The sequence below is a fragment of the Nycticebus coucang genome, chromosome 6 (assembly GCF_027406575.1).
Source record: "Nycticebus coucang isolate mNycCou1 chromosome 6, mNycCou1.pri, whole genome shotgun sequence".
NCBI classification, from domain to species: domain Eukaryota; kingdom Metazoa; phylum Chordata; class Mammalia; order Primates; family Lorisidae; genus Nycticebus; species Nycticebus coucang.
This window is the reverse complement of record NC_069785.1, coordinates 107,314,244-107,336,778: the sequence shown is the minus strand read 5'-3', so window position 1 is coordinate 107,336,778 and position 22,535 is coordinate 107,314,244. Positions and strand designations below refer to the sequence as shown.

Below are 22,535 nucleotides of genomic sequence, written 5' to 3'. Positions count from 1 at the left end.
GGGGGTTCCAACGCCCACTCCTTTGCTTCAACAGTTTGCTAGAGCAGCTCACAAAACTTGAGGAAACACTTTACTTACTTACCAGTTGGTGATAGAGGCTGCAGCTCAGGAGCCGCCCATCGGAAAAGGCACACAGGCGTCTACAGGTGCATCCTGGGATGTGTTTGCCAGCTGGGAGCTCTCTACCCCAATAATAGGAGGTTCTGTTATGATGCTTACATATTTTTTGTTATGACTCAACGTGAGAATGAATATGATTAGGTACATTATTTGCATTTGTGAGGTAAAGTTCCAAGTCTGAGTTGTAGTTGAGTCCTTCACCCTACCTGGAGCCAGTGAGGGGAAACTAACCAAGCCCCCTTCCCGCTTCTTGAATTTAATTGTGTTTTGCTTTCTTGTGGGCCTATAATTGATTCTCTACTAGTCTTAAATTAGTTGAGAACCTGGGGTGCTTGCTTTTCCATTCTTAAGATACTTAAGAGAATGTTCTCCAACTCCATCCAGGTAAATACAAAAGATGTAAAGTCTCCCTCTTTTTATGGATGAATAGTACTCCATGGTGTACATATACCAGAGGTTATTAATTTGTTCATGGGTTGATTGACCCTTTCGTTGTTTCCACATATTTATGTTAATTGAGCTGCTATAAATACGTGCATGCAAATGTCCCTGTGATAAAATTATTTTTTTTTTCCTTCTGGGTAGACACCTAGTAATGGGATTGTGGGATCAAATGAGAGGTCTACTTTTAGCTCTTTAAGGATTCTCCATACTTCTTTTCAAAAAGGCTGTACTAGTTGACAATCACACCAATAGTTCATCCGTGTACCCCTCTTTCCACAGCCCTGCCAGCATCTGCAACTTTGAAACTTTGTGGTGTGGGCTGTTTTCCCTGGTGTTAGGTGGTATCTCAAAGTGATTTTGATTTGCATTTCTCTAATAATTAGAAATGATGAGCATTTTTTCATGAGTTTGTCTTGACTGGGTCTTTCTGATGATCAGCCCTCCCTGAAGCTACCTAAGATAACCCCTTTTCTTTAAATTCTTATATAGTTGCAAGGGGCTTATTATGAATAATAAAAGATGTTCCTCAAACCCATCACTCAGAAATTCCAAGTGTTTTAGGACCCCTGTGCCAAGAACCAGGAACAAAGATTAATATATGTCTTATAATCAGATATATATGCATGTATTAATATATACACATACAAATATCTGATTATACTGCAGTATCACAGAAGGGAAGCCAGGTCTCCACTACTGAGCTGCAGTTTTGATCCTAGTAGTGAGCTTTTTGGCATTCTGGCCTTTAAAATAGAAGAAGAGTGAAAACAGTTTCCTTTCTAGATCCTTCATCAAATCTGGTTGCTGCTCATAATTGATAAAAGGAGGTAGCAGAATAAGAGGATGAAGCAAAAGAGACAGAACCGCCTCAGAAACCTCCTCTCTTGACTTACAATTCAGAGTTAAAATTACCCTGATGCTGTGTCATTACAAGCAGAAGTGACTTACTGTGTTACCACAAATTTTCAAGTGTGCTCGTACTTTGTTCAGTAAACACTTTTTATACATACTGTGTGCAAAATGAAATGCAACTGGATTCCTATCATCTGTGCCAAAGCTGCCGTGATGTTTACCTTGTAATATTTTATTGCTTGAATAATGATTCTTTGTTAGTGTTTTTCACCTTCCAAGTACCATGCAAACATTAAGTAATTAATTTACACAACACCCAAGAGATACCCAGCTCATAAAATTATATAAGCCTTCTTATTTTGCCTGCAAGGAAACCAAGGCAAAGCACATCAGGGCCTCGTGTGTCACCCTGTCATCATGTGTTACTTGGTGACCCTGCCCAACCCACTAAGAACTCTTTAGGTGCGTGGTGAGACCACGAAAGCTACAATGATTTTTCTTCGTGTTCAGACCTGATGTTTCTTGTGCTGATTCCTTCTGGTAACCATGGCAGAGTTGGGATCAGAAGCCCCCAGTACAGAGATGGGGCTTCTGCCACTGTCCACCCTGAATGCCCATCATTTGTGTATAAAACTTTAGCATCTGAAGTCATTTGGGGAAAGGCAGAGTGAAGAAGTGAGACACAGATGGCCATAACAGAAAGGCAGATAGCTCAGCCCATCGTGTAGACTGGCCCAAGACTGTAAGGGTCTGGAAACAGAAAAAGTGATCTCCAGAAGATGTTAACTCTGGACTGAGGGTGCCCTGCTATGTGATGAAGTGATGGGATGCTAGGGAGGGACTTCAGGGATCAAATGGTCACAGGGAATAACGTAAGAGGCTGGCCTCCAGGAGTAATGTAAGAGGACGGCCTTCCTGTTAGAGGCCGGCCTCCAGGAGTAATGTAAGAGGCCAGCCTTCCCATTAGAGGCCAGCCTTCAGGAATAATGTAAGAGGCTGGCCTTCCTGTTAGAGGCTGGCCTTCAGGAATAATGTAAGAGGCCAGCCTTCCTGTAAGAGGCCGGCCTCCAGGAGTAATGTAAGAGGCCAGCCTTCCTGTAAGAGGCCGGCCTTCAGGAATAATGTAAGAGGCCAGCCTCCAGGAATAATGTGAGAGGCCAGCTTTCCTATAAGAGGCCAGCCTTCAGGAATAATGTAAGAGGCCAGCCTTTCTGTAAGAGGCTGGCCTCCAGGAGTAATGTAAGAGGCCAGTCTTCCTGTAAGAGGCCGGCCTTCCTGTAAGAGGCCAGCCTTCAGGAATAATGTAAGAGACCGGCCTTCAGGAATAATGTAAGAGGCCGGCCTTCCTGTTAGAGGCTGGCCTCCAGGAATAATGTGAGAGGCCAGCCTTCCTGTTAGAGGCCGGCCTTCCTGTAAGAGGCTGTCAGGAAGGCCAGCCTCTTACTTTATTCCTGAAGCCTGGCCTCTAACAGGAAGGCCGACCTCTTACATTGTTCCTGGAATCTGGCCAGCCTTCAGGAATAATGTAAGAGGCCGGCCTTCCTGTCTTTTCAACCTGAGAATCTTGTCTTTCTCTGACCAAGGCCAGAGGTGAACTTAAGTCTTAACCTCTTTTCACATCCTGGTTTAATCAGCCCAGATGTTTCTATATTTGGTTAGCACACATCTCTCCTGGAAGTTACATGATTTCTCTTATGATAAATTTTATATTTTATGATATCCTTCCAATAGAGTTTTCAAAAACAGAATATAGCAAATCATGTCTGCACCCATTTATTTATTTTCTATAATGAAAACACTCATTCCATAAGCTATGTAGATATAGATCATTTACTTTCTAGAAATGTCACTACATGTTGTAAATTAATTCAAAGTGGGAACTTATTTGAAAAACTTTATACATTTAATATTTGGCTATATAGCCAAAGCTCTATCTTCTAATATATACCAACAGATCACAGTTATTAGTTTTTCCAAGAAAACTTTCTGAGCCAGATGTTCCAAAAAGTATCTCATTTTGATTATTGATAACTTGGGAACAGTCATAGCCGAATGTATGCAAGGGTTTTCTCAGAATAGATTATTAAAGTCTGAATTTAGAAAACCTGATCCAAAAACTAGCTTTCCTTTTAACATTTCTGTAGGATATAATTTTCATTTCAGATGATAGTCATGAGAAATCCTATATGCTAGGTTTAATTTCTCAGTGAAAGTATGAGTTTCAAAATCTACTTTAATCAAAACACATTCATTATGTCAAACTGATTCTAGGTATGATTTTGTGGAAGTCGAAGACATATCTGAGACCAGTACTGTTATTAGAGGACGGTGGTGTGGACACAAGGAAGTTCCTCCAAGAATCACATCAAGAACAAACCAAATTAAAATAACATTCAAGTCCGATGACTACTTTGTGGCTAAACCTGGATTCAAGATTTATTATTCTTTTGTGGTAAGTAGGTCAACCACACTGTGATTAAAAGCAGACACTGGTTTCATGAAGTATAGAGATCATTTTCTATGATTAAATACAGTAGCATGAGGATGAATGAACTTTATTAGTGCCTTATGGTACGGTTTGTTCCTGCCTTATGGTCAAAATGCTAAAGTCTTTTGTTAGTAAGAAATACCATTTGGGGTCTATTAAGCCAACCTCTGAGCTATATGCTTTGAAAGAGAGCATACGAAATAGAATAGGGAAAATAATTTACAAAAAAATAGGTAAGTTACCTTTGATTAAACTAAAGCAAGGCAAATGTATAGCCAAAAGAAATAATGGGAGAGTTGAACAGATTTTAAGAATTAAAACTACAGAAAATAATTCCTCTTTTGGTTTGAAAATATACCTATAAATTCCATCACCAGAAAAATTCCTGATGATTTTAGTTTAAATTATGACCCAAATTTTGGAATGGCCTGTGTTATAATCATGGAGGCTCAGTGTTGGCAAGCATTTTCAAAATTAAAAGGTCCAACTCCGAACCTGAGAGTATGAACCCCGTCTGCTGCGCTCATGTTTATTTGCTGTCTTTCCTGCTTAAGCTCCTCAGTCACCATTTTCAACTTTACATGTTTATGATTGTTAGAAAATGCCCAATCTCATACTGAAGCAATAGCTATGAAGTAATTAATTTTACTTGTTGGGTTATATACAAACATGTATCTTCTTTTTTCATTCATCAATAAAAGAACACTAAGGTCCTGCCCTTTGTCAGATACAAAGTTGTGAAGGCAGGCAGGACCCTGAACCTTCTGGGGTTCACCCTGGGGTGGAGGTGGGAAGGCAGACAGGGAAACGCAGTTCACCAGGACGGAGTGCTGAAGGCTCCATCCACGTGGACACTGGGGTTGTTCTGCCTAAACAGCATCTTAAAATCAGCACCACATCCTTCGCCTTCTGTGCCTGTTGCCTGGTCTTCCTGGCACAGTTTTCACTCTGTTCGGTGCTGTCTGTCTCTTTTCCAAGTGTGGAAGCCAAAATAAAACATGCTACTATACACAGAATCAATTTGTGGGGCCTTTATTTTCTCTTAAAAATTAAATTTAGAATAAGAAGAATCTTGTTTTATTTTTTTATCTCATGGCCTTTACATCATGGTTGAGTTATTAAACCCTAAGTGAATTTTATGTCATAACATCATAAGTGAAAAAATAGCATGTGGCTAGCCGGGCGTTGTGGCGGGTGCCTGTAGTCCCAGCTACTCAGGAGGCTGAGGCAAGAGAATCACGTAAGACCAAGAGTTAGAGGTTTCTGTGAGCCGTGTGATGCCACGGCACTCTACCAAGGGCGGTACGGTGAGACTCTGTCTCTACAAAAAAAAAAAAAAAATAGCATGTGGTGATGTTGATTCCAGTTTTAATTTGAAAATAATCTATCAAACATTATTGACAGCATGGCAAACCCATGTAATGCTGCACATCATTAAAATTAAAGTGTGAACATTGGTTTCTACATTTCTTCACTTTTTAATGTGTTCAGTGGTGCCTTTGTTTACAATTGTTCACGGACAGAGCAGGCTTGGCGTGTTAGAATGGTGATGGGCAGACTTAGTGAAGGATCTTTTTATCTTTTAAAATATCAAGCACCATTAATGTTAATGTTTGATTATAACTAAGCTGAATGGTCCGTAAGTCAGTAATAAACACCGTAACTCTAACATACTGTCTTTAAGGCAAAACATGTCCATTTGTAGAAGGCAGTGCAGGTAAAGGTATAAGGAAGACGAGTTGTCCTGTTGGAGATGGTCTGGGTTATGGCAACAGCTCATCACTTGTTTCCTAGCCAATGTTGACTGGAATGTTGGGCAGCCTTGGTGGGTGGGATATAAACTGTTTGGCATTGCACAACTCATTTACCTCCACCAGTATATTGAATTTCGTTTTTTCTGAGAAATGATGATAACTCTAACATTTTTGTGTATTTCTCAACCAATCTCTGGGTCTGCATCCTTTGAGAATACGGACTTGTTCCCCTCCTAATAGGTTTCTGGCACTAAATACAGTCAACTAGGGCCAAAGTGCTTTGGCGGCTGAATTCCAAGAGGTAGAATGAGCTTAACGTCCAGGTATGTGGGAATCTAGATCATGTGGTTTTTTTGACAAAACTTGTCTGTTTGATTTGTGGCTCAGTAGGGATAGAAGGGCGCATATGGCTTGACCCTTGTGGAAGCTCACTTTATTCTTGTTTAAGTTTCCCTTTCACAGACTAAGAAAATGCCAGGAAGGCTATGTAAACTAGTGTGATGAAAATGTGTTAAATGGTCTATGAACCAAGTGTATGGTGCTCCATGATCATACTAATGTACACAGCTATGATTTAATAAAAAAAAATAGGGGTTTATAAACTCAAGAGACCAGGCTTAAACTGAAAGTGGGCAGGTATAAATTAATAAGGAACCAGTGGGATTAAGAATAGCAAGCTTTCTTCAAATGTACTTAAATGATTGTTTTAGGATGCTGAAACCTCTAGGGGCTGGAGGCAGCTACTGTGCACACCCTACTAGGAAGGGTGGGTGCTAGAGAAATATCAGCCTTATGGTAGTTCCTGAAGAGGCAAGGGCTCCTGGAAAATGGCAGGGAGCTATTAGGAACAGTCAAGACCCCCTCCCTTTGTATTTCTACTCTCCCCTCCCTACTTCGCAGAGAACATCTCTGCTCTTTCCACCTCTGACTCTGAGGTGTGCAGAACTTCTGCAGACTCTGTATGTCATAGGCGTCCAGAAGGATAAGAGCCCATGACACTGGAATCACATGGTCCACATTCTTACCATCTTTGGAAAGGTGCAGTATACATTTTTGGTCAATTTTTCACTCCAGCAAATGTGAAGATTAATGGATGACATCCAGATTGTCTGTTTGTGGTTGGGAATGATGCTTACATTATAATTTTGTTCAGTGTTCCTGACTGGCAGTGTACTATAAAGCACCCATCCCGTCCGATGGAAGGCAGGCTTCTAATGGTGTGGGATTGAATCAGTTTCTTCCCCTTTGCTTTTACATCTTTAAAATGGGGATAGTATTTGGAATTGGGATGAGATTTTAAAACAGTAAAGGATACTGAGCATACTCCCTACCATATATTACATAGTAAGTGTTCAGTAAATGGTGATGATTCTACTTTTACCATCACAAATTATGTACATAGCTGTCCCCTCCGAATCAATGCCAGTGAACATTTTGAGGGTTGGACAATTCATCTTATTCCTTCGCTGGACACTGGTTAGAGAGTGTGTTGTTTGGATTGACCTTTGCTTGAGAAAGTGTGATTCACAAGAACTGCCTAGTTGCATGCTCTTGCTCTCCTGGTCAGCCTCGCTTTCTAGTTTCACTCTACTCAGAAGAATACATGCCTTCAGAAAGCGTAAATAAGCAAAACGGATGATTATTGAGCACTTGGTAACAATGTATGATTTAATAAATTACGATCTCCCACCAAAATCCAGTTTGTTGGAGGATGAATGTGCTGTTGATTGATTAGGAATGTTTTGGTGAATTCCCCTAAGTAGGTTATTGGAAAGGTGTTGCCGGGGTCCCGAGGGACAGTGTGCAGAGAGGTGAACAGACGTGGGCATGGATTTCAGCTCTGCTGCTAACCTACAGCTCAGGTTTTGCATCTATAAAATGGTTTTATTACTGCTGAACATTAGGTGATTGTGAGGATTAAATTAAATAACTTTTATAAACCACTCTGCCTGTGATTTGTTAATTACTCAAATATCTTCTATTATTGTTATCATCACTGGTCTAACTAACGTACAAGGTACAGATATCTCACTTGCCTGTGATTGTGTCTACACACACAGGAATGGACACTCTTCACTTTCTTCATCCAAACTAGAAACATTTTACTGTATATTTTAACAAACAAGAGGACTTTTATGTTTGTGTGTGTTTAATGTAACATACTTTTTTTATTCAAAAATAAAAACTTCAGTCATTGAAAGCTACTCAGTACTTTCCGGCTTTATTAATAAAATTTAGTTTATTTTAAAAATTGAAATTTACTAATGCCCATTATAAACATTTTCTAAAATTAAAAAGCTATTTCATCAGACCAGTTGCTTAACTATAAATCTCTGCAGTTTGAATTAACTGCAAGTGGTGCAGTTAAGATTTCCACTAAGATTAAAACTCAAGTGAAGCGTGGTTTTGTGTAAAAATGATTAGTTAAAATACAGGAAAAAGAGAAGGAAGAAGATAGAGAGGAAGGAGTAGAACCCAGGAATTCAACAAGAAAAGATTCTCTGTTATAACTTCTACAGGTTCTGATTTTGCTCACCTAAAACTTACCCATTGTCGAAACAAAAAGAGTGTAAGAACAACACAATAAAAGTGGGCAGTTTATCCTCATGTGACTAAGCTGAATCCTTAAACAAAGCTAGAGAAAAGGGACTCATTCACTTTGTGAAGTGTGGAAACTTCGCCTTTTTTGCATAGCCAGTTAGGACTTTTTAATTGTTCTGAACATCCATGATGTTCTGGCCTCTTCAGCAAGACCGTACATTGAGCCAAGGCCTGCTGATGTGAGGTTGGGGATCCCCACAGCTGATTCTGTTTGCCTAACTTTATTTCATTCAAATACATCCTACTGGAGGTTTGAGAGCTGTAGAAGGTCTGATATAGTTGCCCAAATGCCTTCTGTGAGCCGGAGAGTGCCCACCCAGGGGCCCTGGAACTAGAGCATTGAGGAAGGCAGAGTCTGTGCTCTCAGGAACTTGCATGGAGGTGAAAACAGACAGTAAACACATGTGTAGGCCAGAATATACATATGTATGAACATAAACCATTTCAGAGAATATTGTGAAGATGAGGGAGTCAGAGGGAGCCAGAGATGGTCTATGGATGTAACATTTCATTTGAGAACTGAAATCTAGAAGGAAGCAATGATGCAAAACTATAGGAGAAGAATATGATCAGCAAAAGAAGGGCCAATGTTAAGAGCCTGAAGGAGAAAAGCAAAGCCATCTTTCCTGTGGGCAGGAATGCTTCTCCTGGCGCTCAGCATCCTAACTGCCGGGAGGAAGAAAACACAGGAGAAGGAAGCTCAGCACTAGCTCCTTCCTCTCCTGGCAACAGTGAGGAAGACGGCTTCTTATCCTTATCTTAGTCATTCTGTTTTGGATATCGCTGAAGTCATTCTGCACCTGGATGAAATAAAGTAGTTAAAACCAGAGCATCAGCTAAGGCTAAATGCTAAAGTATTGTCAACAAGACACTAAACAAAGTGTGGACAGAAAGAAAGTTGGGGCGTGGTCAGGATCAAGCATGAGGACAGCAGGGTAAGAAAAACAATGTCTAATCCTGAACCCCTGAGTAAACGTCAGGGTCGTCAGCTGGCAAGGCTGATGCATCAGTAGATCCCAGTTGAAGCACACATTCTTTATGAACAGAGCCTCATTGTCACACAACTTTGTAGCCGGGGGGGATAAATGTTCTTATTTCATATTTCACAGATGTTCCAAAACTTTACCAATTACAGAGACAATTTTGATGAACTAGTGTTCTCTTTGGGAAGATTGAATGAATCGGTTACTTTAATCAGATCACTTTCCTAAAGCCTGGACATGTAATGGGAAGTTTAATAGCGTGTCTGAGAGAGCAAGGAGCAAAATTTAATACAATCCTAGAGTGAAAGGTAATTTGACAAAGGATATGACTGTGTTGATAAGCAAATGGTGATGGCTGAGGGGAGTAAAGGGAAAGTTGAGGTTTTTCGGGGAGGGGGGCAGAGGAAGGGAAGGTAGGTAAGAAAGTGTGAAGGGACTGGGAGGAAACCAGAAGCGAAGTGAAATGGAACACAGGGGTAGCATTGCTGGGGCCTGTCCTTGCTGATGCATTTGTTTCAATGTATTATTCAACAGACTTTATTGAGCTCCTATTAATTGTGCCATACACTATGATACATACTGGGTATACAGAGATGGACAAAATAGACAAGGTCCTTGCCCCTATAGAACTCAGGACTTGGTGGGTACAGTCCTAACAGAAAGAATACGAATAGTCTCTACCCCTGTAGATGACTGTGAGGCTCACACGTGTGAGGTGCTGTCTGTGAAGTGTGGATCCGATGCCTGGGGTGTCATGAATAATCCATTGCTGTTAAATCACACCTTACAGTGCCCCCACGCAGACCAGTGCAGGAAGAATACTGGATTTAGAGCTCCACAGTCTTGGAGATGTGGTGCCAACCCTCTTACTTTATAGGGAAGTAGTGAACACAGGGTAGGTAACTTTACAGATGATGCACAGAGGTTGGAGTCTGCTGTGGCCACAGAGTCCATCTGTGTGTGCCACTACCTATGAGACATGAAGCTGTGGCCCTCTAAAGAAAAATAAATATGTCCAAAATTGTGATAAGATTGCGAGGAGCACCCTGAATCTCATCCACAATGTCCTCTGGGTGCACAGACACAGTTAGGTCCCACACACCCCTCTGCCTGTTAACTGACTCTTGCAGTATTGCCTCTCCTGCTACAGAGCCCTTTCTGACACAGCAGTGTTTGAAATAATACTTTACTACTGTAATTAATTTTCCTCATAAACCCCATTTGCTAATCTCATGAGCAGGTGACTCCCCCGTACGCTGTGTAAACACATCTCCAGCATGGAGAGGGGTGCTGTTTAATGACACTTGGAAAGTTTGGCACCCTGTTTGTCTAGTGTTTAATTAAATGGACATGCTGCAAGTAAACTTTTATTCTTAAAACCAGAACAACATAGTGATTTTAAATGACTATGCCTCTTAATAGGCATATAATCTTCTTTTTAACTGTGATCTTTGTACAAATATGTTGGTAGATGTGAAAATGAGAAAAATGAAGAATGAAAAAGCTATTCAACTATATTAGAAAATGGCTTGCATATTTGAGATACGGCAAATGCAGAGCAGTATTTCTTTTTTAAAAAAATTGTATAGAGGGTCTCAGTAAAAAATATCTCCACACAATGTTCACTTATAAATTTGATAAATATTTCTGAAGATGTTCTGTGAATAATAAGAAAATGATAGTCAAGAGGTGAAGAATGGTAAATAATTATAGAAGTGTGAATTGTAGTAATGAAATGCACATGGAGTGTTCAGTGTATATAGGACAAAGGGCACTTGACCTCACAAAGACAGGCGTTGTTGGGCTGTATCTGGGAGAGAACAGCGTCCTAGGAAAGGGCACTGGCCGCGTCAATAAAGGCCAGAAAGGCATTTCAGAGTATCCGGTGAATTCAGCAGAGCATTGCATGAGGCGTAAGGATGCTAATAATCACTCGGTCTCCTTTCTTCTTACTAGACAGTAGACAGAAATAAAGAAGCTAGAAGGACATAATAAGCAATACCCTTATTAATGGACTTCAAAAAATGCCAAAGCCCAGGACTCTTTAATAAAATTACAACCAAGGATTTGGCTGGGATGAAAAGCCAGAATGAGTATGTGCTACAACAATGATGCAAATCCAGACGCAAGGATGCTTGGGAGGGCTCCAAGGTTGGTGGTGGAGACGAGGGTACACGTACACACTCCTCCCACTGCATGGTCTGGTTGTAGATGTCCTCGTCACCAATAGGAAGGGAAGCCAGCAAGGAGGGCAGATGCCAGGTGCAGCTGTGCTTAGCAGCAGATAGACCCAGCAGGCTCGGAGGTGAGACCCTTTCAGTGAGCATTGCTGGAAGCACAGCCTACCAGAGAAATGAGGCTGGGGATGTGGGAGGAGGACAGGAAAGGGGATGGAAGAAGTGATTGAAGTAAAAAAAATACTGGAAAAATGATACCAGAAATGTTTGTTGGTGTTTCTCCTTCTGTAGCCTGAGGCAGTAATGTGGAAAGAAGGGCTGGGTTCTCATGAGGGAGGCAAGCACAGTAATTTTTGTGTGTTAGACTTTCAATCAGTCACCTTTGGTAACAGTCCTGGGAACTCCATTCTCCTCACTGTGGTTCTAAGGTGACCTGGCTGACCTCCATTCTCTGTAAGGACCTGCTATTCTAACTGGAAACTTAAAGATCGCATAATGTTAGGGAGGTGCCAGTTTCCTCTCCCAGGTGAACAAAGAAATTAAAAATCACTCACACAGACAGGGCTCATCCAGCCTTGAAAACAACTGTCCTGAGTGTGACAGATTAAGGCCAACCTCCATTCAAGATTGTTTCTTTCACCTCTGAGAAAACTGAGCTACATATTCAGAATGAGTCTTTCTTTATTTTGCATTTGAAAATGAGGGCCAGACAGGCAAAAAATAATAAAATAAAATAAGAGAAAAAAGAACGATTCAAAGGGCATAGAGCCACCTCTGGAAAAGAGATACGTGAATAAACAATCAGGTAATCATTGCTTCTTGCCTGAGCCCTGCTAACTGCTTCCTGGTCCATCTCCCCTGCTTCTGTTTCCCCTACCTTCAGTCTGCTCTGCACTTGGTTGTCAGCGAAAGTAGAGCTGTGATCACATTTTCCACTGAAAACTTTTGAACAACTCCATATTCAAAATGGAGTTCTTCTAGAAAAATATTCAGACGCTGCACTGTGATACTGAGAGCCTCCCTTGTTCCAATGCCAACCAAGCATTGTGGCTGCAATTCTCGCTTCACCACATGTATTCTTCCTTCCAGACAAAGAGCATTATTCCCGAATGGTGCAACCTCATAATTTGTCCCCTCTCATACTTGGCAACTAAATGTCCTATATTACTTCCTCAAGAATCCAAGACTCCTCTGTCCACCAAAGTCATATTCCTATCAACAATATGACTACTCTTTAGCTCAGTGGTTCTCAACCTTCCTAATGTCACGAACCTTTAATACAGTCCAAAGGGGTTGTGACCCACAGGTTGAGAACCGCTGCCTTAGTTCTTCAACCACATACACCAGGCCTTTCATCAGGTATCTAGATTAGTGTTTCTTATGAGCATCATGGCTTTGCAAAGAAAAAGTAATGTACACGTATGTATACTTTTGAAAATATATAGAAAAGTTTAAAATAGAAGTAAAAACGACTCATTATTCCCATCACTCAACACAATCACCGTGAATATCTGGGCATGTTTCTTTCCAGACGTTTTAATCCAGAGGTTCTCAAACTGTGGGTCGCGACTCCTTTGTAACAATGAAAATAACATCGCAGGAAGGTTGAGAACCACTGTTTTAATCCATAAAAGCCCATGTCTAGGTCTCCCTATCTCTACTAGAGTGAAAACTCCCTGAGGTGGGGTAGCTTACACCTGCAGAGTCTGTCATAGCACCTCACTCTACAGGCCTCAAAATGTTTAACTGAACAGAACTGATAAGCATCATTGAGTACCTAACAGCCAACAGTTTGAAGTGCAAATAATAAGAAGCAATCCCAGGCCGGGCACAGAGTTTCTGTGTTTATTAATGGGGTTCAAGAAATGCCAGAGGATAACACCTGTAATCCTAGCACCCTGGGAAGCTGGGGCAGGAGGATCTCTTGAGCCAAGGAGTTTGAAGTTGCTGTGAGTTAGGCTGAGGCCATGGAACTCTAGCCCAGGCAACAGAGCAAGACTGTCTCAAAAAAAAAAAAAAAAAAAAAACAATCCCAAATAATGTATACAGAGAAAATATATTAACAGACCATGACCTAGATTTATAGACCTGAAAGAGTTGCTCCCTCCAACTCTGATGTTCCAATCATCCCTCCCTCATCCCAGCATGTCAAGAGCCCTCAGCTGCTTTGTTGCAGGATCACTGGGTATTGGAGGGGAAGGTAAGTGTTGGTTTAGGGGTAAGGATTGAGGTTGTGGGAGGGGAATATTTCCCTGACATTTGTCAGGGAAACAGTGGAATAGAAACACAGCAGATGGCCAGGCACAGTGGATCATGCTTGTAATCCCATCACTCTCAGAGGCAGATGCAGGAGGATCACTTAAGCTCAATAGCTCAAGACCAACCTGAGCAAGAGCCCGACCCTATCTCTAACAAAAATAAAAATAAAAGGATAAACCAGGCATGGTGGTGCATGCAGGTAGTCCCAGCTACTTGGGAGGTTGAGGCAGGAAGATTGCTTGAGTCCAGGAGTTTGAGGTTGCCATGAGCTGTGATGATGCCACAGCACTCTACCCAGGGCAGTAAAGCAAGATTCAGCACCACCACCACCACCCTGCCCCTCAAAAAAGAATAAGGGCAGCCCATGACAGGGCATTCTAACTCTGAAGTCTGGATCGACAACATTTGAACCTCAAGGAGGCATGTGACCATGAATTAATAGACTGTGTGATTCTGACATCACCGCAGACAAGATCCAAGTTCTCAGCTGATGTGTTTGCTGAGCTGACCTTTCTCATGCACAGCAGCAGCTGCCTGAAAGACTCGGGGTTTCCTAATAATTGGTAAATGGTCTCAGGATCCTGACTGCCTATTATTTGAGCAGGTCTTTGCTGAGGCGTCAAGGGCTTTCTGGGTTTTTAAGACACTCCAGAGCCATTCATTTGATTTTTTGATGTTGTGTGTACAAAGTACGGGTTAGAGGACAGATGAAGCAGATCACATTCAAGTTCAAATCTATGTATTATCTGTGAGACCTGGGACATGTCATTTAAACTGTTCATGCTATTTTTCTTCATTTGTAAAGTAGGAAGGATCCACTTGCATCATAAGACTGCTTGAAGATGAGCTTTAAAATCTATACGTTGGTGCACAGTCTGTGTGCAACAGATGGAGCTGTTATTACTGTGACTATGAAATGTCTTCACAGGGTATCTTAGCCTGTTTTCTGTTGCTGTAACTATGCAGTTATAAATAAATTTACAAAGAAAATAATTTTTTTCTTACAGATCTGTAGGCTGGGAAGTGCAAAGTCAAGAGGTTTTATATGGTTAGGTCCTTTCTGCTGGGGGGACCTCTCCAGAGTCCTGAGGTAGCATAGGGCGTCACGTGCTGGGGGTTACAAGAAACAGCAGCCTACTCTCATAACTCTACCATCACCAGGATAACCATTAATCCATTGCCCATTAATCCATGAATGAGATTAATACATCTATGAGGGCACAGCCATCAAGACCACCTCCTAATACTGTTACTATGTTGAGGATTAGCTTCACCACAAGTTTTGGAGGGACAAGTATTTAAACCGTAGTAGTTAGAATCAAATTGAGTATCTTAGTTCAGGATGCTATACCAGAGCCTGGGCAGCTTATAAACAATAGAAATTTATTTCCTACAGTTCTGGAGGCTGGAAGTCTGAGATCAGGGTGCTACTATGATTGAGTTCTGGTAAAGTCCCTTGTCTGGGCTGCCAAGTGCTGAGGACTTTTTGGGTCCTCATATAACCAGAAGAGAGTGAGCTCTCTGGGTCTCTTTCATAAAGGCACTAATTCTGTTCAAAAGGTCATATCTTCATAAAGCCCCACCCTAATACCATCACACTGGGGGTTAGAATTTGAATGTATGAATTGGGGGGTGACATATATATTCAGTCCAATAGTATCCAAGGTCCTTGGCAGGACCCAACAGCCCTGGCAGTGTTGGGTGGACCAGAGTCCAAGAACTGTGACCAGCTCTACTCAGCTGTGCTACATCGGAGCATAGAGGATAGACGGTCAGCCCTTCCCTTTTGAACTGTTCATGAAAATGTTGTGAAATACACCTTTAATATTTTAAGCTTCCAATTTTAATAGTAAATCTGGATCTGACTTTCTTATTTCTCACCTAAATCTAAGAAATGCTGTGCAAACAGCCCTTAACATGTTCTTTTGGCCCAGGGATAAGCCAGGTCTCTGAAGAGTACAGCTGTTCCAGGTCAGAAGCACTCCATTTGATCAGTTTTTGCTTTCTTCCTGAAATGCTAAACCAGATATTAAAAAAATAAATAAATAAAAGCCAAGCATGGTGGCTCAGGATTATAATCCTAGTAAGCCCAGTGACTCTGGAGGCTGAGATGAGGATCCCAGTGACTCTGGAGGCTGAGATGAGAGGATCACTTGAGCCCAGGAGTTCAATACTAGCCTAAGCAATAGAGTGAGACCTGTCTCTAAAATAAATAAATAAATTTAAATTTAAATAAGAAAAACTATCCAGACAGATAGGTGTGCACCTGTAGTCCCAGCTCCTGGGGAGGCTGAGGCAGGAGGATTGCTTCAGCCCACAAGTTTGAGGTTTCAGTGAGCAATGATCACACCACTGCAGTACAGCCTCAGTGACAGAGTACAACTCTTTCTTTTTTTAAAGGGTACTAAAACTTCTTAGTGTTTTAATCTCTACCATAATAGACAAAAAAAGACATATGAATATAAATTATTTCATTTAGCCATCAGAGATAACTAGAAAGGGAAGTGGTGGTTTTTAATTAGTTAAAAAATATAGAAATATGCATCCAAAGTCTTAACTAAGAAAGCATTTCTGAAGGAAAAATCACATTATAAAGGCAGAACTCTAATTTAAAATTCTAGGCCAGTACCTAATTTTGATTTAAAGTTACAGCTTGTTAGAATAAACCACTATCAATGATTCCATTTTTTTCTGAGTCTTTTGTTAGAGCATCCCTTACACAACAAAAAACATGCTATGGTTTAATACGAAAATAAAATAGCTAGTTCTCAGGACAGCTGCAGGGAGAATGGCTTAGCAGGTCTTATGTGTGGTGGCCCCAGTTTCCTTTTGCAGTCATCAGCAAACCTCCCCACCATCCCTGTATCCTCTCCTCGCCAATGCCCCAGCGCTCTTTCCTCACAAATCAAAACGACTAGCAGATTTTTGTGTGGACAGGCTGTAAGTTAATTCTTAATTGAATTGGGTCACTCATTCATTCTACAAACATTTTTGTAGCTCTGAGTCTCTGTTGCCGGTCCCAGGGTAGAACCTGGGAATACAAATAGGTCATGAAACCTGCCCTCAAGACCCCCAGGTGAGTCAGATGTGATAGGATCAATGACAGCTGAAAAGAGGCTGTGAGTTTGTGGGATGCAGAGAAGAGAGAGAGTATGTTCAGGAGAAAGAGAAGGAGGTCAGGGAATGATTCACAGAAGCGGTAGCTGACCAGGGGAAGGAGGGGAATCTTTCTATCCCAGCAAACCAGGACAAAATAACTTAATGACTGATACCGGTGAAAGCCTAACCTAGACCAAATTATTTGCATTTAAAATCAATAAAGTCTAATACTAAATGGCAGAAAGGAACAGTAACCAAAGTCTATTCAGGTTTAACTACAGAGTACAATTTAGACAGCAAGGAAAGGCCACAATTCCTGGGAAAGGGTTTTTTAACCAAGTCTTTGTACTAGAATTTTTTTTTTTTAATGTAAATGCCCAGACAGAATCAGAATGTCTTGGGGAAGGGCCTGAAAATCCATTTATAAAGCTCCTCAGCTGGGTCTGTTGTGCTGCCCTGTTAAGAACTATCTTCCTGGCTGGGTGCAGGGGCTCACACCTGTAATCCCAGCTCTCTGGGGGGCTGAGATGGGTAGACTGCCTGAGCTTAGGAGTTTGAGACCAGCCTGAGCAACAGCGAGACCAGCAACTACCCCCAACTCCAATCTCTACTAAAAATAGAAAAAAATTGCCAGATATTGTGGCACATGCCTATAATCCTGGCTACATAGGAGGCTGAGGCAGGAGGATTGCTTGAATCCAGGAATTTGAGGTTGCTGTGAGCTAGACTGATGTCATGGCACTCTAGCATGGGCAACAGAGTGAGACACACACACACACACACACACAAACTATTTTTCTTGATAGAAATTCTTACTGCATAAAACAGAATGTCTGAATTCCTCCCCTTCTCTGAGGACACCATCCCCAAGCTCCCGTCTGCCACCCGTTTTATCCCTGCAGTAGCTCAGAGCTCCTTGTGCCTGTGTAGACTACTTCTGTTTTGTCACTAGCCTGGGAACACTTCAGAAGCAATCACATCACTTAGTACAAGGTGAGACAGTCACCCAGTCTATGTTCCTAAATGAATTAATGCTTTTGTTCAGAAAGATCTCGATAACTCTCTGAACATTTCTACAATGCCTCCTGTACACCAAGCAGGCAGTAGGATCAAATGAGATCAGATATGGGAAAGCACTTTGTAAGGTGGGTGTTAAGTGCTGCAGGTAGTTCTGAGGTATTTTAACCAACTACTGGGTGCTTCTTAACTCCATTAAGAAACTCAATAGGCTGGAGTGTTTCTCTCATTGAATTCATACTTTTACATCAATGTAAACATATTTAACTCCTACCAAAAAAAGACATCTTAATTAATTTGTTCTCTTGATTCCATGCTCCCTTCAGATCAAGCAGCTCTCTAGGGCATGTGTTCCAGTAGTTAAATTTCTGTGTGGGGACATTCAGAGACAGAGAGTACCCAGCTGGCCACTTGGAAAGGCAGGGTTCATGTTTTCACATGTTCATGGGAAAAGAAAGCAGCCCTGTTACCTTATAAACACCGTCCCTATCCATCCTCCATTTTCTTCTCTCATTAAAGTTAATTTGCTTTTGAAGAGGAATTTTGTTTCTACCTGCCATTAAGAGAAAATTCCTTCAGTTTTGCTATTTAAACATTTGCTAACACAGCGCCTGTCTTCTCAGCAGTGGGAAGGACACTCTCCCTGGAGCAGCGTGAGCTGGTGAGGCTGCAGCAGCCTCCTCTCTGCTCTCCTGCACTGGGCAGCCGGCGTGCTGCGCACTGGCCACGCCACGCAGCATCAGCCCATGTCCCCACTGCTCTGATGGCTCCAGGGCCTCTGAGCTGATGGCTGCTCAACACGTTTCAGTCTAGATGACAATTGCTTCATCTTATTATTTGGAATGTTGGCATTAGCAACCATATTTTTAAAGGAAAAAGAAAATGTTTCTCTATACACAATACATCCCATTATCTTCAGTTATACAATGAGTAGTAAGTGCCCCCCCATCCTCCTATCCTCCCCTTCTTTTATAGGTGGGGAAGGGTCATTCTAGACACAGTTGATGTGTATACACACACACACACACACACACGGTGGACATAAAGTTCACGTGCATTTTGAAATTGTTTAACATAGTAAATTGCATACAAACTTTATGTCCACCCTTCAAATACAGTTTTTTGGGGTCGGGGAGACAGAGTCTTATTCTGTTGCCCCAGGCTACAGTGCTGTGGCATCATACAGCTCACAGCAACTTCAACTCTGGGCTCAAGCAATCTTCTTGCCTTAGCCTCCTCAGTAACTGGGACTACAAGAGTGTGCTGCTATGCCCAGCTAGTCTTTATGTTGTTTAGTAGACATGGGGTCTCACTCTAGCTCAGGCTGGTCTTACACTCCTGAAACCCGCCTCGGCCTCCCCAAGTACCAGAATTACAGGTACAAGCCACTGCACCCAGCCCACTTGATATATTTTAATTAAAATATAATCAAAGTAGAGCAAAGGAACATAAGCGTCACTTGATCTATTTATCCTCAGACATTTGTCAAAAGGGATTTGAAGTGACTGGTTCAAGAAATAATTATGGAGAGCCTGCTTAATGCCTGGGACTGGGGACAACCTGAGGTCCTAGCCCAGCTTTTGGAGAAGAGTTAATACTTAACAGTATTATCTGTTAGGATGGGACAAAGGTTATGACAGAAGCACAGAAAAATGCTCTACAGTCAGCGTGGGGTGGGGGGCAGAACCTGCAGAAGAGCCGCTTCCCAGACTTTGCCTTCCGCCCATCAGTCCCCGTCTGGTCCTGGTGCAGTTGGGGCAGCAGCAAACTGGGTATAAGGGTCCTCTCTTTTCCTGTTTGGAAAAGTGCTAAGATTTTTATTCATTAAAGGGCAACTCCCTTTTTACCTCTCTAGTTCCTTAATACCTTCTATGAGCCCTTTTCTTCTGTCTCCTTTCATTGGTCTGCATATGACCACCGTAATTTCTTCTCTAGACAATAACCTCAAATCTTCTTCCCTTGTTTCTCCACCTGCAGGATTGTCATCCAACTCCTCTTCCCCACTGTGGCCTTTGGGGTCTTTCTATGGCTTAATCCAAACCACTGCCATTCTCCTCCTAACACCTGTCAGTGGCTCCCCCTTACCTCTGATGAACCCCAAGACCAGCATGGCGGCCTCCTCTTAACACCTGTCGGTGGCTCCCGCTTACCTCCGATGAACCCCAACACCAGCATGGCAGCCTCCTCTTAACACCTGTTGGTGACTCCCTCTTACCTCTGATGAACCTCAACACCAGCATGGCGGCCTCCTCTTAACACCTGTCGGTGGCTCCCCCTTACCTCTGATGAACCCCAACACCAGCATGGCCGCATCGTTGGTTCCCCTGTTTCTCAGTTCTGTCTTTTCTTTAGCCTTAGCCTACCTCTTAACCTGAGCATATTTCTAAGATTCGGTATGGCACGTTCACAGGCTCTACAAATCAGTGTTGCTTCCTCTGCTCAGAGGGTCTCTGTAAGGCTGTGCACTTTGAATTCAGGGTGTTCTTGTTACTCAGTGTGGAGCCATGAGTGAGGCCCATCAGCTGTCCACTCTGACTTTTCTCATAGTTAAACTGCCAGTAAAGAATGAGCTGCAGAGACCTTGTCAAGGCCAGAGATGAGGCCTCCTCAGGCCGGGGCTGGCACATCATAAGTGTGCAGGATTATCACCTATTTCTGATCTTTCAAAACTCATTTCCAAGCCTCACCTCTTAAATCAAGGCCTCTTCTCATACCCCAGCTAGAAGTGACTACTTTCTCCTTCACCTACCACATATGCGTTTTTCTGCTATGCATCTAAAATAACTTATGGTAGTGGTTTGTTTACATGTTAGTCTAGCCCTAAAATTTCATGAGGATAAAGGTCTTGTATTACTCATTTCTATGTCCCCAGCCCCGATGAAGATCCTTGCCTACCAGATATTCACAGTACATGTATATATATGTATACATCTATATATAAAATGTGTATGTGTGTGTGTGTGTACGCATATGTGTGTGTGTATATATATATCGAATGAATGAATTTTTGTTGGCACACTTACAAAGAAGTTTCTTTTGATGTGTCCGGTTTGTTGAAGCTAGACAGAGAGAAACTGGAAGCAACCTTTAAAATCCTCCATACAAAATGCCTATGTTGCAGTTGAGAACACGATAGTCCATGAAATGGAAATGTCATGCCCACATTTGTGCTGCTGGACAGTGGACTTTCAGCATCAGCATGAGTGGACATCAGCCCCATCTCACTCTCCATCTCCTCAATAGCTCAAAGAATTAACTGTGGACCTGCCATTAAGACAGATTCATTCCTGAACAGGGGGAGACTGTGCATTAGGCTGTCTGCACCTCTTGTTGACACTCATGAAACTGGGCTTCAGAATCTTACGTTAATCTTCCTAATTTCCTGTGGCCAAGATATTGACTGCTAATCAATCCCAGCCCCGCTTCTCTATAGAACCTCAGAGATATAAACAGGAGAGTAAGACAGGTGGCTCCCTGAACTGTGACACCTTGTTCTAGTAATGGTTCAATCAGCGTTGATTTTGTACCCATCTCCTGCAATATTAAGCAATATCTGGAAGCATTCTTAGTTGTTGCACCTGGGCAGGGAGTGCTACTGGAATCTAGTGTGGAGGGCAGGAGTGCTAGTCGGTGTCCTGTAATGCAAAGGCCACCCCTCCCCTACTCCAGCAAAGAAATACCCAACCCAAAGTGTAAATTGTGTTTAGTTTGAAAACCCTGCTATCAACCAATGTGTACACATTTTATTGCCTCTAATCACCCTTGTGATTTCCTGGAACATTTTAGAGACTGGGAATTGAAGAGAGAAATAGGAACAACACAGAACCTGTTAGGACTTAAGGAGAGAAGAGGTAGAATTGCGTAATGAGAAAGAAAGTCAAGGGAATGTGCACAAACCCACATTCGTGATTTTCTCTCTCCTGTAACCCTCCTTAGGAACTGCTGTAAGCGTATTTATGCCATATTATCAAGCCGTGAGTAGTCCCAAAGTGGGCAAAGTGAAATGATATAATTAACAGAGAACCTGAGGATGGGATCAGTGTATCCTTACAATTTAAGTATTCTTTGCTGATATAATAATTGTGAAGTAAGAAATAGCTTTACCATCAGAGAACTCCTTATTAGGTTTGAAGATGTACATAGTAGATGGAATAGTAACACTTAACATAATGTCCTAGGTTCTTGTTTTTGGCAATTGTTTGAAATTTGTAATAAATTTCCATGTAGATAAATATTTTTATTTTATGAGATCACAGGCATACATATATAGTATAGCCAAGATTAGGATAATTAGCAGCTATTTTCAACGTATAGAAAGTCCCAGATATGTCTACCCTTTACACCCACACAGCCATAGCTTTTAATCCATTTGTCATAAATTATCATGTAAGAAAAAAATTAACATTAATAAATGCCCACAAGTCAAAGATTTTTTTCAATAAAATGTGGAGAAATTACATATTTATAAGTGATTAAAAAGATTTCTAATATGGGATTTATAGCAATAAATAAAATATAAAAGTTTCTTTCTGAACTCTCATAAGCTTTCAAAGGCTTCTAGTTTAAGATTGGAAATATGCATTTTGAGTTGTAAAATGGATTGAAGTACTAACTGCTTTTATTGCTTTTTCCTCAGAGCCATTACTCGTAGCCAGTTCAGGATACCAGCTATAAATGTGATCTTCATAAACTACTTTCCAGGCAAAACAAAAGGTCTACAAACTAAGTGACTTTTAGAAAA

The 22,535-nt window shown here is 41.6% G+C and overlaps 1 protein-coding gene across 2 annotated transcripts in view; it reads left to right on the top strand.

The window, feature by feature from the left end:
• Positions 1–22,535, top strand: part of PDGFD (platelet derived growth factor D) — a 271,148-nt gene that overhangs the window by 179,965 nt on the left and 68,648 nt on the right. For both annotated transcript variants that reach the window (XM_053595482.1, XM_053595483.1), the window contains exon 3: positions 3,688–3,868. In XM_053595482.1, the coding sequence (XP_053451457.1) occupies positions 3,688–3,868 (181 nt within the window). The remainder of the gene's footprint in view (positions 1–3,687; positions 3,869–22,535) is intronic.